This window comes from Eurytemora carolleeae, unplaced genomic scaffold, assembly GCF_000591075.1.
Source record: "Eurytemora carolleeae unplaced genomic scaffold, Eaff_2.0 scaffold2011, whole genome shotgun sequence".
Classification (NCBI taxonomy): domain Eukaryota; kingdom Metazoa; phylum Arthropoda; class Copepoda; order Calanoida; family Temoridae; genus Eurytemora; species Eurytemora carolleeae.
Window position 1 is genome coordinate 1 of NW_019397899.1, and position 18,630 is coordinate 18,630.

An 18,630-nucleotide genomic window follows, 5' to 3' on the forward strand; every position below is an offset into this window, starting at 1 on the left:
GTGCTGTACTCCAACAGAGGATTGATGAAGCCTGGTTTCCTCTAGCCTTTTTCTCCAGGAAACTATCAGACGCAGAGAAAAAGTACTCCGCCTTCGACAGAGAACTCCTGGCGGCCTATCTCTCCATCAGACACTTCCGCTTCATGCTAGAAGGTAGAGAATTTTTGCTATTTACTGATCACAAACCTCTAACCTCTTCCTTGTTCAGGAGTTCTCCGCCCTGGACAGCTAGACAGCAGAGACATTTGGCCTACGTCGCTGAATTTACCAGTTCCATCGTGCATGTTCCTGTTCAGGAGAACACCGTGGCTGATGCCCTTTCTCGCCCCACTCAGTGCTCCAGTTCCCCAGCTCCATTACAACCTCCGCCTCTTCTAAATCCAGCTCCGCTGCAGCTCCAAGCCCCTCCCCCCTCTCACGATGCTCCGAAGCCTTCTCCTACCAAGGATCCTGTTCTGGAGATGTCGGCGGTGTTGGTGGTGTCGGCGGTGTTGGCGGTGTCGGAGGTGTCGGAGGTGTCTGATTCTCCACCCTCCTCTACAATCCGACAAGATTTTTTCGTTCCAAACTTTGATTTTTCAAAGATTTTATATTTTCAGCAAGTTTGTCCATCAGTAAAAACTATGAAGAATTTGCCTTCTCTTTCAATAGTGACTGTGACTCTGGATTCCGGAGTGTTATTATGTGATAGTTCTACAGGAAATCTCAGACCTCTAGTTCCAGAAGTTCTCCGTAAACCTCTGTTCCTAGCCCTGCACAATGTATCTCACCCTGGTGTCAGAGGATCTCGGAGATTAAGTTCTGCTCGGTTCGGTTGGCCTGGTATATCTCAAGATACGGGAGTGTGGGCCAGAGCTTGCCTCCAGTGTCTACGGAGTAAGATTCAAACTCATGTGAAATCTTCTGTTCCTGCTATTTCCGTTCCTTCCAGACATTTTTCTCATGTTCACATTGATATTGTCGGACCTCTACCCTCGAGTCAGGATTGTTCTTACATCATAACCTGGATTTCAAGATTTGGTGTTCCTTCAATCTTGACCTCTGACAGAGGCGCACAGTTCACATCTTCCGTCTGGGCCGGAGTCTGTCATTCTCTGGGAATCTCAGCCTCACAGACAACGAGTTTTCATCCTCAATCAAATGGTATGGTTGAATGTTTCCATCGATCTCTGAAGTCTTCTCTCTGAGCCAGAGCTGCTAACTCTGACTGGGTCTCACACCTGCCTCTGGTTTTGCTTGGACTCCGCTCCGTTCCAAAAGAAGACACAGGATTCTCTGTTTCCGAGGCAGTCTACGGCTCCTCCTTAACAATTCCAGGAGAGTTTTTGGATGGTCCAGAAATTCCAAGTTCTCAGTTCCTCAGCAAGATAGGGAAGGTTATATCCGGTTTCTCCGTTCCTCCGCCTCATCACGTTCCACAGCAGCCTCCAGCTGAAGTTCCAGCCTCTCTTACAACTGCTAGGTTCGTGTTTGTACGAGAAGACGCCAGTAAACCTTCTCTTGCCCCTTTATACCGTGGCCCTTACTTGGTTTTAGAGCGGCGGAACAAGTTCTTCTGCCTCCAGATTGGTAACAAGGTGGATTCTGTCTCGATTGATCATCTTAAGCTAGTGTTTTCGGACTCCCCTGTGGTTCCAGCTAATCCTCCGCCTCTAGGACGTCCTCCTCTTTGTCCAGCAAGACATCCTCCTGATCCATCCTCCGCCGTGAACTCTTCCGCCTCCAAGAAGAAATCTGTGACTTTCCTCAACCAACCTACAGTTATGCTGAGAAGAAACCCGCACAGACAGGCTAGGGGAAGAAGTTCCTGCTCCGCCTTAACTCCGGCGTTCCTTCTTGGGGGGAGTAATGTGGCGGAAGACGATCCAAGTCTTAGCCGGATAGAGAGACGCGGCAAGAGGAACACAGATCTGCCAAGTCACCATGAATAGACATATTTTTGATTTCTTAAATTGATAAAGTAAAATAAGTTAGTTAATAAAGTAATTATTTATACCGTCGTTGTTTAAATCTGAGCGTATCCAAAATGTATCATTTGTCATATTTAGACATCTAACATGGGATTTAGAGGGGGGAGGGTCAATCCTGGTTTTCAAGTACCCCAGCAGAGATAGGGTTAACATAATTATATCATTATTTTATTTTATTAGTTATGTTTGCTACAATAACCACATATTACAATTAGACATTTTAAGATTTCTATGACATAAATTGATTTTTAACAGAACCCATTAAACCATAAATGGCTGTCTTTAATGATTGGCCCTAGACTTCAGGAGGGTCAAGAAGGGTCAGAAGGTTGGTGGAGGGCGAAATACTCACAAAATTTATATAGATATTTACTTTGCTGAAATTATTAAAACTCTTGTATGGAATTTGTGCTGCTATGGTTTCATCTATCAACTAACAAAAATTAGAATGTGTAAGTTTTAAGGCAAATATAACTCAGCAGTAGGAGTTTTAGATTAACCAAATTGACTTAGATACTACCTGTGTATTTAGTCGGATTACTGCGATACATCTTGAGTTCAAGTATAACAAAGGAAAGAGTTGTTATCTAGATAGGGGTACATCCTCCATCTAGCATATACAAAAAAAATAATGTATATTGGAAATATTAACAAAAAATTCTCTATTGCCTATACCTGGAGGTAAATTCATCATATTTACTCTGTAATTGTAAAATCCAATCTGTATCATTAATCAAACACTCTATCAAACCGCAGTAATAGATCTGAGATCCTGAATTTGGTTCCTGAAAGCGCTAAAAACTGGTCAAGTCTTGAATCCTCATTCATTTCACAAGATTTGTTCTAAATATACAAATAAGTTTTGCATAGAAATAATCCTGCAATGTTGTTAATTTTCAAATATGTGAATTTTACCTCTTTGAATACCAGGCAATTTGTAGGATAACCTATAAAAAAACATATTTTTCAAAATCAAAAGTCAAATTTAAAATGATGTAAAAAATCCGTTCCTGCTGGAAAATGAAGATTATGTTCAAGATTAAATCTCTTACATAGAGACAGCATTAGATCCGGCAATGCTTCTACACAGAGTATCGTATTTTTTACTTAAATTTTTGCTGTAGAGGAAACATTTAGAGAATGATCTTAATTTAAATTAATCTTAAGTTATATCACTCACCCTGCTAAGCAATCTCCTGAGCTTGAGTTGACATAGGGCTTCTCATATATTTACATGCAGTGTTGCATCCTTGTCTCATTGTTAAACAAATACATATCCCAGTAAATATCATCTATTGTATATGACCTTGATTGTAATTTATCAAAAGAAAAATAATATCTTAAAGGGACTGTAAAGGAAAAATTAAAGGAGGTATAGGCTGAAACCTGAGAATCTCAGGAGTTGATCAAAAGGTTCATATATATATAAGATTTTGTATAAGATTCATAGTGTTAAACAGATCATATTCAACAAAAATATCCCGGAGAACCCTGAGAAAATCAGATTTGCTCCTGTCGGGGGATGGGGGTAACCTGATTTCAAATTTTTTTATTCCCCCCCCCCGAACCATGCAAAAAATCCCCCTCTCCCCCGGATTTGTTTACAGTGAATTATGTTAAAATCACGAGCAGCTTGGGGTGGAATTTTTGCGGCTCCAATTTTTCTTTAATCTAATCTAAAAAATCTAAGTCAAACGCTAGAAGGTGCCTGCTGGTAGTCCGTGGACCATCTCAAAGTTTGCCTATTGCAAATATTAAATGAACTCTTAGTTTTACACCATTTATAATTATAATTATAATTTTTTAAATCACTGAAAATGTTAATTTTACACCAGTTGGAATTATAATTTTTAAATCACTCAAGTTGTTAATTTTACAACAGTTAGAATTATAATTTTTTGAATCACTCAAGTTATTAATTTTACACCAGTTGGAATTATAATTCTTCAATCACTCAAGTGAAAAGTCGACCAGATCTTAAAAATCGATAAACTTTTATAGGAGTCTGGATCTCCAAATTCAAGCCTTCTTTCTTTCTTTATTCTTCCGTTAAAAATAAGAAAAGTAAGATACAGGGTGTCCCACGAAACATGACAGTTGGTAAATAGTTTAAAATGTCTTCTTCCATAATTTGTTAAGCTGTTTTATATAAGAGAATAACAAAAAATTTTATTTGGCAGCCATATTATTGTAAACATGATTTTAGATTAAAATATATTTGAGTAAAAGATTTTTTTAACAAAACAAACTGCAAAAAGTCTTTATGAATCAATACAGTATATGGAAGAAGACATTTAAAACTATTCACCAATTGTCATGTTTTGTGTATCTGTATCTGAAAAAAGTAAGATATCTGAAATTCATATATTTATGTAATTGTAGACACCATATATATACATAAATGCGTCAATCAGAATTTAAGCTTAAACCAATTTGTTTTAAGTATTTAAGAATTGATTGAGTAAGAGTACAGTTGACTGGACTGAAATGTATGTACATTTGCATATAAGGTATTTAAGGATTTTTAGCTCTTTAGGGACTGGTTGGGTTATTTATATATATATATATATTTTATAATCTAGGATGTAATTAGGGATGTTAACGTTTTCATTTTTCAGAAAAACGATCGTTAATGACAACCCTTCGTTAACGATCGTTAACGACGACCTTTCGTTAACGACGACCCTTTGTTAACGATCGTTAACGACGACCCTTCGTTAACGATCGTTAATATAATTGTCAATAAAAAAAAATTTCAAAAACGATCGTTTTTTCAAAAACGATCGTTTTTTTAAAAACAATCGTATAAAAAAGGTCGCAAATCGTTTTAATAAAAACGATTGTTTTCAAAAACGATCGCTATTCGTTTTCTAAAAGTTCAAAACGAGTGGGTCGTTTTTAAAAACGAAACGATCGTTTTTGAAAACGAAACAAAAAACGATCGTTTAACGATCGTTTACAAAAACGATTAACAACCCTAGATGTAATGCATTGATTACACTATTTATGAATCATTTTTAATTAAAGAATATTGTGTAAATATAATCTAAAAAGGATAAAATTAACCATTCGATTGGGAGCAAATTTCTGTCCAAAACTTTAAAGCACTGCAAAACAAAAAAATAGTGCTTTAAATATTTATTACATTTTTAATATAATTTGCTTATTTTATGTTTTTCTGTTACAATGTTTTTTATACTTTTTTGATAGCATATAAGCTATAGCTATACCGTTTTTTTTGCGACATTGGGTAAAATAAACAAACATGGTCATGTGTGTTTTTGTCAAAGAGTTTTTTTTTTATAAAATCCGCAATTACACTTTTCGAAAATTCACAATCCAGTTTTAATTAATGGAAGAAACACGGAAAACCCTGAGTTTTCAAACATGAAAATATTAATATACACACAGCGAAACTATCAGAGTTTTCAAGGGATTAACTTGAATTGATTTAAAGGGAGTGACCGGCTATGTAAGGTAGTTGAACTGAGTATGCAGTGTTGTGGAAAACTTCTTTCGGATTCATTTGAGACATATTAAACTTTTTAAAGATCTGTAAATCCTGAGTTTGAGCGCAAATTCGACGTTCAAAACTCCTACTTTGGGGGTGGATACGTTTTCAGAATTATTTTTTTTTGAGTTATTAATTATTAAATAACGACGACATAAAATGTAAAAAAGTTCTTCAATAAACTACAGACGTCATGAGAAAATCGTTTCTATTTTCTCATTATTCTGGTTTCTTATTATTCACAAAGATTTTCTGCAGATTTTCTAGAATTATTATTGAAAAGACGACATTTGAAGAATTTGAAGAAATCTGTGAATAAATGCAAAGAAAATAAGAAGTGTAATATAATAATGAAAATGAAATAATCTATTGAAGCATTGATTTTTTTGACAAATTTCTTCTGAGAAATACGTTCCTAACCATCCAATTAGATTACTATATAATTTTTACTTTTTTTTCGTTGTCGTTTTTTAATAATTAAAAAAACTAATTCTGAAAACGTATCCACCTCCAAAGTAGGAGTTTTGAACGTCAAATTTGCGATGGATTGATCAGGTTGAGACCAGTGTGAGACCAGTTAGGTTACTCAACCTAATCCGACCTAACCTGACCATATAGGACCTAGAGGGACCGGTCATGTTCCGACAAGTTAGATCTCCTGACATAACTCACCCAATCTCGACCAAATACGACCTAAGTGGATTGGTCAGTATGATACCAGTTAGGTTATTCGACCTAACTCGACCTAACCTAACCAAACACGACCTAGGGGGACTGGTCATGTTCCGACCAGTTTGGTAATCTGATGTAACCCGACCTAACCTGACCAAACGCGACCCAAGGGGACTGGTCATATTGCGACCAGTTTGGTAATATAACATAACCTAACCTAGCCCGACCTATCTTGACCTAATAGGACTGGTCGTGCGACGTCGCTGGTTGCTAGGGCAGATTAGACGCAAATATCAGGTTTACTAGTCAGATTAGATGCAAATATCAGGTTCACTAGTCAAATTAGACGTAAATATCAGATTCACTAGTCAGATTAGATGCAAATATCAGGTTCACTCGTCAGATTTTACGCAAATATCAGGTTCACTAGTCAAATTAGACGCAAATATCAGGTTCACTAGTTAGATTAGACTTAAATATCAGATTCACTTGTCAAATTAGATGCAAATATCAGGTTCACTAGTCAGATTAGACGAAAATATCAGGTTCACTAGACATTTTCCAACAATTAGGGAATACACCTGTGTCAAGGTTTAAATTAAAAATGTAAAATAAAGCGGGGGCAATTTCTGTAGATATATTTTTAAGCAATTTTCCTGAAGCTCCATTTATATCCTTAGAAGTTTTGTTTCCGAGTCTTTCTAATTCTTCCATTATTTCTACTGGATCTACTGTAGTATATTATGATATAGTATATTATAAAATTGCTTAAAGCTCTAAACTGTTTACATTTAGCACAAAAACTAAAAATTTCAATTAATGCTTCAAAAAACTATAGTCTCTAGATAATCTGTTAAAGATGAAACATTTATTGGAATGAATTGAATACATAGAAAAATATGTTGACAAAAATGGAGCAAAAATTTAGCTTGTAAATTACATTTTGCTTGATAATTAGACAAAACCCATATACAACATAATTCAATATTTGGTGTGTGGTATTAAATGTTTAAAGGGATTGTTTCAATTCTTGGTGTGTGGTATTAAATGTTTAAAGGGATTGTTTCAATACTTGGTGTGTGGTTTTACAAGTTTAAAGTATTAAATAGGTAGATAATTGCAGGAACAATTTATCTAAAATATTGAACAAAATTGATAAATGATCTGTGATAAATAGGTAGATAATTGCAGGAAAAATTGATCTAAAATATTTATCAAAATTGATAAAAGATCTGTGAATAACAGGTAGATAATTGCAGAAACAATTGATCTATAGAATTTATCAAAATTGATAAATGATCTGTGATAGAAAGTAGATAATTGCAGGAACAATTGATCTAAAATATTTATCAAAATTGATAAAATGATCTGTGAATAACAGGTAGATAATTGCAGGAACAATTGATCTATAGAATTTATCAAAATTGATAAATGATCTGTGATAGAAAGTAGATAATTGCAGGAACAATTGATCTAAAATATTTATCAAAATTGATAAAATGATCTGTGAATAACAGGTAGATAATTGCAGGAACAATTGATCTATAGAATTTATCAAAATTGATAAATGATCTGTGATAGAAAGTAGATAATTGCAGGAACAATTGATCTAAAATATTTATCAAAATTGATAAAATGATCTGTGAATAACAGGTAGATAATTGCAGGAACAATTGATCTATAGAATTTATCAAAATTGATAAATGATCTGTGATAGAAAGTAGATAATTGCAGGAACAATTGATCTAAAATATATATTAAAATTGATAAAAGATCTGTGATAAATTGGTAGATAGTTGCAAGAACAATTGATCTAAAATATTGATCAAAATTGATAAAAGATCTGTGATAAATTGGTAGATAGTTGCAAGAACAATTGATCTAAAATATTTATTAAAATTGATAAATGATCTGTGATAAATAGGTAGATATTGCAGAAACAATTGATCTAAAATATTGATCAAAATTGATAAATGATCTGTAATAATTGGTAGATAATTGCAGGAACAATTGATCTAAAATATTGATCAAAATTGATAAATTATCTGTGATAAAAAAGTAGATAATTGCAGGAACGCCTCCAATAGATCTAGACTGCTGTATCCTTGAAAAAGAAGAATTGGCGTATTTCAAAATCAACTTTTACTAAAATTAACTTTTTAAGGTAAATGGATTCGTGTGATCACAGATTATGGAATATTTAAAAAACAATATATAGGGTTACCCACAAAGGATGAGACTTCAGAGACAAATCGGGAAATGCAAACATAATTTTTTATTAAATCTTCTAATATATCTTTAAAAGACTGCATGTAAGGCGGAAACTCTAATTTAACATTTAAATCTCTGTAACTAAAGATTTTTTGGTTGACTATAAAATCTCATTCTTTGTGGGTAACCCTGTATAGTAAGCCTACGAATCTAAAGTATTTTAGGAACCACTGTAACATGTCTCGCAGTAAAGATGAGATATTTTTATGCCAAATATGAATTTGAAAACGAATCTTAGTTGAGTAGGAAACTGTTTATGGGAATACCATAGTTTCCAGACAATGCTAGGTTCCCAAGCTAGTTTAAGAATAAAGTTACTAAAGCTTTGATTATTAATAAAATTGTTTTTGAAATACTCCATTTCCTAGAAATACTCCAATCCAACCCCCAAACTCTGCTGCAAACTCCCAAACTGTGTAGATAAATCCACTCCTTGGTTTTAATCATACATTAATTAATGATAACAGATAGGACACTAGATGTCTTCTTTGTAAGACTTTGGGGTTTTTCGTTTACAATAACCCTGAGGCAGAAGCTAAAAGGAGTTCTGGGCAGGAGGTGAATGCTCTCTCTCTCTCTGTCTTGTAATTTAACGCTGCCTGCGAAGAACTCCTTTGTGCTTCTCTGGATTTAATGGTGGTTATTTTTTGTCTATTTTTGACCAAATAATTGAACCAATTTGGCTTAGAATTTTTTTAAATTTTCTATGATATGAAATTTGTGTGTGCAATCTGTTTTTTTGTGTGTTTTTGTGCTACAGGGTTAGCCATATAGGATGAGAATGTAAAGACAACTTGAATCTTGTACGAATTACGATATGACGATTGACGTTACCAAGGTTAAATATAATCTTCTGCTCTAAATATATTTGGTTATTGGCTTATTTAAGAATTTGACAAAAAAAAATTCACTTTACAGTTAGGGTTGTTATTCGTTTTTGAAAGTGTTTTTGTTTTGTTTATCAATAGTTTTGAACTTTTAGAAAATGAATAACGATCATTTTAGAAAACAGTCATTTTTTTAAAAACAATTTGTGAGCGTTTATTATACGATTGTTTTTAAAAAATGATAGCTTTTGAAAAAACGATTAATCTTGAAAAAAAAATTTATTGAAAATTATTTTAACGATCTTTAACGAAGGGTCGTCAACGATCGTTAACGAATGGTTGTCGTACCTTATTAAAACGGTCGTTTTTGGAAAAACGATCATTTTTGAAAAAAAATTACATGGAGCTTTATTGAATGTCGTCTTACATGAAGTTAAAATGTTATGGGGGGAGCTAAAACTTCTTGATATTTTCTTAAAAACTACTCAATGATAAGTACAGATGGCCTTCAGGTCAGTTTCCTCTCTTTCTTAACGATCATTAACAAAGGGACGTCGTTAACAAATGTTCGTCGTTAACGATCGTTAAAAAAAAATGAAAACGTTAACAACCCTATTTACAGTTATAGAACATGGTAAATATAAGGAAACAGGCAGTAAACCGTACAGTGGTCTCATCCTTTGTTGATAACCTTGTTTATAAGAATTAACGTTTAATAATTATGTTCAGCTAGAACCCCTTCCTTCTCGTAAGAAACACAAAGTTTAAAATAATTTTACAATTTTACATTGAAGAAATTAACAGATTTTGATAAATGATGGAGCTATATCAATAAGTATTATTTCTTTAAAAACATATGCCCCTACCTGATAGTCATAATTTTCCTCGGGATTCTTAGAATTAAATTCTTCGGACCCCAGGCAGATTTCTGAAACAGGTTTTTTAAGAACGCAGAAGGGAACATGTGAAGAAACTTTTTTGAGAAAAATAGTTTTTCTTATTCCTTATTTTTTCATTTTTTAACAGTTTTATTTAGATATTTTTTAGATATTTTTATGAAGTAAAGTTTAGAACATAAGTATGTATTCTTTTAAATGCTGATTTTGGTTCTTAACCCTATTCCTGCCTGTAGTTTTTTTTACATAACTCAAAAAGTATTGGTCTGAGATTGTTGAAATTTTCTGACTTTTCCTACATACCCAAAGCCCTCCCTTTAGGCCTAAAACCGGGTTTTAATACTAGCTGCCTGAGTCCTCAGGCACACTGCCTGAATGACTGCTTTTTCCTGTACCAAACTAAATCTTTTTTTTGACCCACTTCCACTTGTCAGATTTTAATAAAATTTAGCTTTTTATAAAGCCTTTGACATAAGAAGGAAACAAATTGCACCAGTTTTGCAAAAAAAATGCAAATTTTTTGCAAACAACCTGTCAAAGAGAATTTGCACATTTTTAGTTTTTCTTCATTAAAAATCAGGTTATTTTTTTTTGCAAACATTTTTATCATAAAACTGGATTTTGCGATAAAAAATTCAATTTTTGCAAATTTTCAAATTTGTTTGCAGATTCTAAAAGTAGAGCAAAAGAGCTTTCCAATGATGTATCATTTGCCATATTTGGACATCAAACATGGGATTTAGAGGGGGGTCATTGACCCCCCCCCCGTATATCCTGGTTTTCAAGTACCCCAGCAGAGATAGGGTTAATCTGTAGCCATATGTCTGTAGTTTTCTTGATGTTCCTTTTGTAAAATCTTCTTTTTAGCTTTCTTTCGATCTTATATTTCCTTGCTTGGTGCTAATTAAACCATCTTATGGCGCTAAAAAAATGTTGATAATAATCACCATCTCTGCTCCATATGAAAGTTGGATTCTCTAGGTAGCTCCCTATGTGTGTAAATTTGCCTAAGTTTGAGATTTGCTGTAGAGGCAAAGTGGAATGCTTGAATCATGGTTTTTGCAGATATCTGCATCTTGTGCTGAATTGATTTACAATACAGATTTCTACACTTCTTGGGATAAAAAAAGAGAGAAGCGTATAAAATTAAACAGATTCAAGACAATGGGTTATTGGCGCATTTACTTTTTTGTTCCTTTAGCTTTGTGTGAAGAGGTAGGTGGGGGTTTGACTTAACTCAGTAAGTATTCTTTTACCAGATTTGGGAGTAGTCACCAGTTTTGTTTCTTTCTCTTGGTTTAACTCAAAGTAGTTTAACTAAATACTTAGAGAGACCAAGAGAGCACTGCTGTCTTTGCCGGCATGAAATTGACAACTTAAGACCTTTTAAAAAGCACACTCTTTTCAATCAAAGCTGCACAAGAAAAGCTTATTGGTATTTGTTAAAAAATCGGTTTTGATCTAGTCAAGACTACAACTTAGTTCCAATTCAGAAAAAGAAATGTGACTTTTTATTTCTTTAATTAAATATTAATTCAACCATTAAAATCATATTCTTTGAGTGAATTTTTAGTTGCTGTCAATCAACCAATCAACCACTAAGTTTTATGGTTTTAAAGAAACTTACTGGTTTCCTTTGAGAAAATAGGCTGAGCTGAATGAGGCTGATTGTGCAGGGAAGAAGACATGTATCTTCTCCAGTCTTAAAATCATCATTTGTAGCTTTTCCAAACTCTACATAGGACTTCAGTTTCACTTCTAAACTATTGCATCCGGCGTAAATACTTGAATTCCTGAACAAGAACTGCTTTTTAGAATGTCATCATTAATAAAGTCAGATTTGAAAAATTTTGAATAAAAATAATGTTGACATATATTATTTTTAAAAATTCAAATAATTTAAACAAAAATGATTTGCAATAATTATTGTTTATTGTTGAGTTCAGAGAAAAATTGAAACTATTAATACTCTGGAAAAGGAGCCTAATATATGAAGTCTTGTCATTTTCTATTTTATGTTTTCATGTTTTCATAAACTATTGATGTCGATAAGTGTCAGTTGTTTATCATTGATCACTGCTAGGGTATCATGGTTCATCTAAAGCCACAAATAAAAGATAAGCTTATTACTATGGAAATGGGGTTAAATACATGTTAAAACTTAAATTAGAATCGTGAACAAATGCTGCAACACATTTCAAGTAGATGACATCAGGCCAATCTCTTTTTGTCAAAAATTGTCAATGTTTAGTGGAACACTGAAATTGTACCTGGGGGTGCAACCTATAGTATCATTTACAACACCAAGAAGATATTTCTCTTTACACCGATCAAACAAGTTTTGATCAGAGCATAAACTATCGTTGGCAATCTGGGTCAATTGTTTAACATTGATCAGGGCTACAGTATTATAGTTCATCCAATCCCTGGACACCATAACCTCAAGTCCCGAGCTGAACAACCCAGTTTGATGAACAAATTTTTCAAACTGCATCTCAGCTTGTGTGAAAGATAAACGGACTTCTTCACCCTGGAAGAGACAGTTTACAGCTAAATGGTTTTTTATCAGAATTAATATCAATTTTTTTATCAGCTAAACTCATTAACAACCAGTCAGAATCATTAATTTAGTTAATTCAAAGAATTGGATAGAAATCCAGTCAATTTGTGATTTGAATTCTAAAAAGCAGGTAAAAAACGATTTTTAAAGTGAAAATACCTCTCCTAGAAATGAAAAATGTATTATAAAGAAAATGTCAACATCATTATTTTACTGATTCATCTGCAAAAAATGGGATAACAAATTTTGATTAACAATTAAATAAGGTTGGCATGCTTTAATATCAAAGTTTAACTTGTGGACAATCTCCCCTGTAGGATGAACGTTTTGCAGAGCCGATACCCCTTATCAATCCAAGTAGAGTTATACCCTGCAGTCTCATTCTTATTAGCTTCGTATTGGATTTTCCAGTCTTCACTTTGGAGTTTCTGCTCAACAGAGATCAATGAACTGACTCTATTCCCCTCATCTCTGTGAGTCATTTTCCTGCAGGCTGTGACAGAGAGATTTACAATCTCGTGGTAATCATGGAATCCTATATTTGCACCAGTCAGGTTACCCTTCACCTATTCAAAATTATCAAAATTATAAAAAAAAGCCAAAATTCAGTTTTTCAGCATGAAGGAACTGTTGGCGTAATTTTAAGTTTTCCTTCCATTTTCAAAGTTATGACTAGATGGCTAACTGTAAAGAATGGAGCATTTTTAAATTATTGACTGCAAGTTCAAGAAATAAGAGAGAAACATGAAAGCGGGAGGAGGAATCTCCCTTCACACACAACATAAATGTGGCGCTTTCAAATATTCAATCTTTCTCACTCAGCCTTACTGTAGGAAGCAGGTTGCAAGTGAATATTATTCTTAAAGAAAACAATATAATTTTGAATATAAAGGTTATATCCACCATTATGCTTGACCTGGCATTCAACCTGATAGCAACCAGCTCTCTCCTCCCTGCCTAGTTTGGCCGCAAACCTGTGTTGGCCTCCAAATCAGCTGAAATACTGGAAACAAACACTCTACCTGGTCAACCTGTTTCAACTTAACACATAAACATTGGTTCAATTCAGCGGGTCCTAGCTTTAAATCAGGAATTTGTGAAGGCCGGTGAATCTGTGGAGCTGAGGTTATGGTCTAGAGGAGGTAAATAATGTTTTTCCTTCTCCCAAACCCTTGGTATCAGCTCCCTCAGTCCCTTTCCGGGATGCTGAACGGGAGGAGAATAAAGGAGGTAAAGGGTGAGAAAGAGCAGTAAAAATTGTAAGAAACCATTCCTACTAATAAGGAGCACCTATGGTTAGGTCAATGCAGATTTATTACGAACATGTTTGCGTCTCGGATGACTCAGTTCTGTGGTGATATCCCAGATGACCCCCAGTTTAGTGGTGATGTCCCAGTTGACTCCCAGTTCTTTGCTGATATCCCAGATGACTCTTAGTTTCGTGGTGATGTCCCAGACAACTGCCAGTTCTGTGGTGATGTCCCAAATGACTCCCAGTTCTGTGTTAATGTCCCAAACGACTCTCAGTTCCATGGTGATGTCCCAGTTGACTCCCAGTTCCATGGTGATGTCCCAGATGACTCCCAGTTCCGTGTTGATGTCCCAATTGACACCCACTTCCGTAATCCAAGAGAGTACTTATACCACTTCCATTGTGAGACCCCAGGAGACCCCCATTTTTGTTGTGAGATCCCAAGATACTCCAACTTCCCTGGTGAAGTCCCAGGAAACGCCCCAGTCTATACTAATGTCCCAGAAAAGTCTTAATCCAGTTCCAGTCAATCTCTGAGCAAAGGGAAAGGGAGCAGAGAAACAAAAACATAAAAAAATTGAAGAATTAAATGCATTTTTGGGCGCGGAGTGCAACAAATTTTTAACACTCAAATAAAATTATTCCCCATCATAATAGATATATAGACTTAATTGTAATAATGTATTTTAAAATAGTAAACTATTGTAATGATGAATTTAAGTTAGTATGTATGTAAAAAATAATGCTTTACTGAAATAAATATTTAGATATTAAGATTATGCTAAGAAAAAGGTTTATATGGAATATTTTTGAAGATGCATATGTATATGTTGCTCTTTAAAGACAGGGTTTCTTGAAATTACGAGAACAGCTCCTTTCAGATTGTTGAACTCTGGCCCTAACCTTTTCTACTGATGTTGCAACAATGTAAAGCATACCAAGTGATAGGATTATGAAAACACTCCAATAGATAAATTTGGATAGTTTCCTACTCAGTTTTAACAGAACATCTTGTAGCAGTTGACCCACGTTCAGTAAGCTTAAAACATTATATTAGTTTTGACTAATTAAAACAGAAAGTTAAGTTCAGTATAGAGATGGGCATCGTTTTTTAAACAAACAAAAGTTTTGAGAACAAAAAAAATTTTTGTGAAAAAAAATTAATGCTGGATGAACAAAATGGATTGATTATAGAAATTATCAATTTTTATAATGAACGGAAAAAAACAATTTAAACTCATTATAACATTGATTATATTGAACAAACAATTTTACTGCATGATTGTTCAGTGATAAAATAAAGGACAGATGAAATAATTTTTTTTTGAATGATTGAAGAAAATGAAAAAAGTTGAATGTGCCCATCTCTAAGTTCAGATACTTAAAAATATTTTTATAAAAAAATTCTCAAGAAGCTCAAAATAGGGATTTAAATAATTAACAACACTCAAGAGTACATGAAAACCATATTAAATGGACTATATGAGTAACTGCAAGTGACCCCTGGGCTCCCATTCAAAGAGTGGAATGCCTAATTTAAAATGGTACAGCTTTGACTGTTTATTCTGTTTTATCTCTAAAATGGTCTTCAAATTCCCAGAGAAATGGAGTTTAAGTTAACATATACATTGTACACTGTGAACTCAATGTAGCTGAAGTTACATATCTTCCTTAAAATTCACAATTAGTCTACGAATAACCTGTGGCCGAATTTAAAGAATTTGAGCTGCGGTTTAAATTTAAGCTGCGGCTGTTATGAGTCAAAGGTTTACATAGAAGTGATGTGAATCAAAAACATCACTCAACAAAGGGGGGTCACTTGAAATTATGTCTACCATCCCTTTAATCAGAAAATTTGAGTAGCTTAGCTTTCTTCTATTATTCTTCAACTAATGATAAAGTTGATAAACCTGTATCCTAGGATAAGGCCAACCCAACCACTAACTTCAGCAAACAGAGTAATAGTGTCCGAGGTATAATAAGCCTGTAGAACCAGATTTAATAAATACCGTGAAATAGTTAAACTGTGTGGACATAGTTAAACCACTTCTCTTTATAGCTTGAATCACTGCCAAAGAATTATTTGAACTATGTAGTTTTAGTAGTTCAGCTCATTCTTTCGAATCATTAAATCTAGTCCCTTGTAAGACATTTTGGTTAAAATACACATACTGGACAACCAAATGGGAATTGTGATAAAATCCAAATGCAAAAATGCAGCAACATTGTATACAACCCCACCCCCCTCCCTCCCCAAAAAAGATGCTAGAAGACACTTGTGATAAAATATACATATGTATTTTACAAAACTGAGGAACAATGGCAAATTTCACTAAATAAATGTAATCTTATTTCATGCTAAACAGTGTTTTAGAGTAGGAAGAATTGTCTTCTGTAGTAGTATGTTTCATGTAAAATTAAATTATTGGATCTAATTAACAAAAAAATTCAAATCTTGGCATCTTATTTTTTACTAAATTTCCATACCACCAGTATTTATGCATAAAGGTCACCTTGCTCATGATCAAAATTTCAGGGAAGGAAACCTCAATTTCATTTCTCTGAGATTGATGTGCTAAATTATTACTAAATTTTTTTAAACATAAATCATATTTTTCTTTTATTTGATTTATTCATAGATTGATTAGTTTAGATGATTTTACCTTTGGATGGAGTTGGCAGTTTGTTGATTGATTCCTGATGAAAAATACTATCTTCAACTTCTGGAGCATAACTAATCTTAGCAATTTCAGACGGGTAGTCACAAAAGGAGTAGATATTTTCTTGCTGAAACCCATTCCTAAGTTTAATGAATTCAAGCTCAGTAAGGTTCACATCATTCAATCCCAACTCATTCAATTTCAATACAGAAGTTGGTTTGTTTGCTTCTGTTTCTTCTTCTTTTGACATGGCATCCAAAACACAGTCATCAAAAGTGGAATTTAAGGAATAGGCATTATGCTGTACTGCACCTAGGCTTAACAGCTCAATGTTCAATTTTAGTCTTGTACTGTACACAAAGACACGACCTATCCTTGCTTGCATGGATTGGCTGTTTACATAATTAAAACCATGCCTGAAATCCATATTTAGCAGTTGCCCAGTTTTGTGTACATATATAGTAAACTCTTTTTTGGCAACCAAACTTAATTTTTTAACCAGTACTTCAAATTGTAAGTCAAGAGTATGACAATTCTCAAAATAGTTGATGAGCCTTGGGATATTTGTTGAGTAGATAATGTACGGTGACATATTGTCTCGCTCTTCGTAGATGTTTATGATGGTTCCATTTCTCAGTTCAGCAGTGATAAATTCAATCTTACTTCTTAGTTTCATGTCATTGTTCCATATTGATGATGAATTACCAACATATACTAATTCAGATTTGCCGTCATTAGATGTTTGGTTCAAATAAACACTCTTCATAGAGCAAAACGATATACTTAAATCAGAGATGGTCTCCTCAATGTTAACATCCAATCCAGTTTCTTTATAAAGCATTCGCAGCAAGGCTCTGCCAAAAACCAATCCAATGAAAACCAAAGATACTAAATAGATAAATAATTTTGGAGTTATTTTTAAAACCTTAGAAAATTCCAACTCATCACCACACTTATCCCACCAGTGGTTCATAACTCCAAGAAGAGATAAGCCTAAGAGTAATCCCATCCACCCACCAAACTCCGCAACTAAAGTAACAATTGTGTAAGTTCCAAATATTGTGGAAGATACAACTTTGGTTGGGACTCGGAATAGATATCCAGTAAAAGGTGTACTGGATGGAGAGTTAGGATTGAGGGTTGGGAGAAGTACATCAACTGGAACCATATTTAACTTTACCACTGTTTCAATACAGGATGGTTTACAGGATTGAGGGGATTTTTGAAAGACAGTTAAAGCCTCCTGCCCCTCTGTAAAATTGGGGCACAAAGATTCAACGCCAAATTGGTTGAGTACAGCAAATGGTGGGATGCATTTTTCTTGCATTGTTTCAAGATTGCTGTTTAGGATGCATGAATCATAAGAGTAAGTCTCTTCTTCACATTTTATTTCCTCCATTGATAACACCTTACTGATGGAGATTTCAAGCTCAACTTGCATTATGTAATTAATACTTGGAAAAGTATTAATTTCACTTCGAAGTTTCTTGCGCAGAAATTCACCAGAATTGTGAAAATATATCAATACATCACCTGAAAAAAGTACATTAGAAATATTCAGATCAAACAAGCCATGTAACAAAAAATGTTAAACCAAATTTACTTATAAATGACAGAATTGAATAGAATTGACTTTTCAGGTTATGTTTGTAAACAACACTAATAACTACAACTAAATCCTTGTTTTTAAAGGGAGTGTTCCCTAAAAATGAAAGGGTGTGTGTCCTGGTTGATGCTGAACTCTCTCTTGACAAACTTCTTTTACAAGGAAGTCCTGCTGATTTATGTCTTAAAGCCCAACTCTCTGTGATACCTGTACACAGACTTTTGAGCATTGAGGCGATTGTTCTGATAGCTTTGGATCCTGATGTTCTTTGATGGCTAGCATTGAACTTCTTCACTGGTTTGTGTGTCTTGCTGGATCTCCTTTTTCCTGAGTTTGAGGAAGCTTCTTATTCCACGATACTTAGCTCTATCAGTTCTTCCTCTGGCTCAGGTTTGATTTCTGGTA

At 34.0% G+C, this 18,630-nt stretch overlaps 3 protein-coding genes across 3 annotated transcripts; 1 reads left to right on the plus strand and 2 right to left on the minus strand.

Moving 5' to 3' along the window:
• Positions 1 to 58: 58 nt before the first annotated feature.
• On the plus strand, positions 59 to 1,931 carry LOC111716269 (uncharacterized; the record flags this gene model as incomplete). The annotated part of the gene is made up of 2 exons (XM_023491708.1): positions 59 to 1,143; positions 1,189 to 1,931. Coding segments are annotated over 2 exons (1,828 nt in total), but the record flags the coding sequence as incomplete, so codon positions are not given.
• Positions 1,932 to 7,101: 5,170 nt separating this feature from the next.
• On the minus strand, positions 7,102 to 12,666 carry LOC111716270 (uncharacterized). The gene is made up of 4 exons (XM_023491709.1): positions 12,418 to 12,666; positions 11,775 to 11,940; positions 10,118 to 10,179; positions 7,102 to 8,856 (listed from the first exon to the last, which is right to left on the minus strand). The coding sequence occupies exons 1-4, from the start codon at positions 12,639 to 12,641 to the stop codon at positions 8,757 to 8,759; spliced, it is 552 nt and encodes a 183-aa protein (XP_023347477.1). The 5' UTR covers positions 12,642 to 12,666; the 3' UTR covers positions 7,102 to 8,756.
• A 1,679-nt stretch (positions 12,667 to 14,345) lies between these two features.
• LOC111716271 (uncharacterized) lies at positions 14,346 to 18,126 on the minus strand. The gene is made up of 3 exons (XM_023491710.1): positions 16,623 to 18,126; positions 16,473 to 16,534; positions 14,346 to 14,492 (listed from the first exon to the last, which is right to left on the minus strand). Exons 1-3 carry the CDS (start codon positions 18,058 to 18,060, stop codon positions 14,346 to 14,348), a joined length of 1,647 nt encoding a protein of 548 aa, XP_023347478.1. The 5' UTR covers positions 18,061 to 18,126.
• Between the last annotated feature and the right edge of the window lie 504 nt (positions 18,127 to 18,630).

Excerpts from the sequence above, each read along its gene's own strand:
- LOC111716271 (XM_023491710.1), bottom strand. The coding sequence starts at position 18,060 with ATGCAAGTTGAGCTTGAAATCTCCATCAGTAAGGTGTTATCAATGGAG. Across the intron at positions 16,535-16,622 it reads ACTGCCAACTCCATCCAAAG|CACATCAATCTCAGAGAAAT; the intron begins GTAAAATCATCT and ends GTAATAATTTAG. Across the intron at positions 14,493-16,472 it reads AAATTTTGATCATGAGCAAG|AGATTGACTGGAACTGGATT; the intron begins GTGACCTTTATG and ends CCCTTTGCTCAG.
- LOC111716270 (XM_023491709.1), bottom strand. The coding sequence starts at position 12,641 with ATGCAGTTTGAAAAATTTGTTCATCAAACTGGGTTGTTCAGCTCGGGA. Across the intron at positions 10,180-11,774 it reads TATTTTCTCAAAGGAAACCA|AAATCTGCCTGGGGTCCGAA; the intron begins GTAAGTTTCTTT and ends AACCTGTTTCAG. Across the intron at positions 8,857-10,117 it reads AGGAAAATTATGACTATCAG|GAGTGGATTTATCTACACAG; the intron begins GTAGGGGCATAT and ends ATTAAAACCAAG.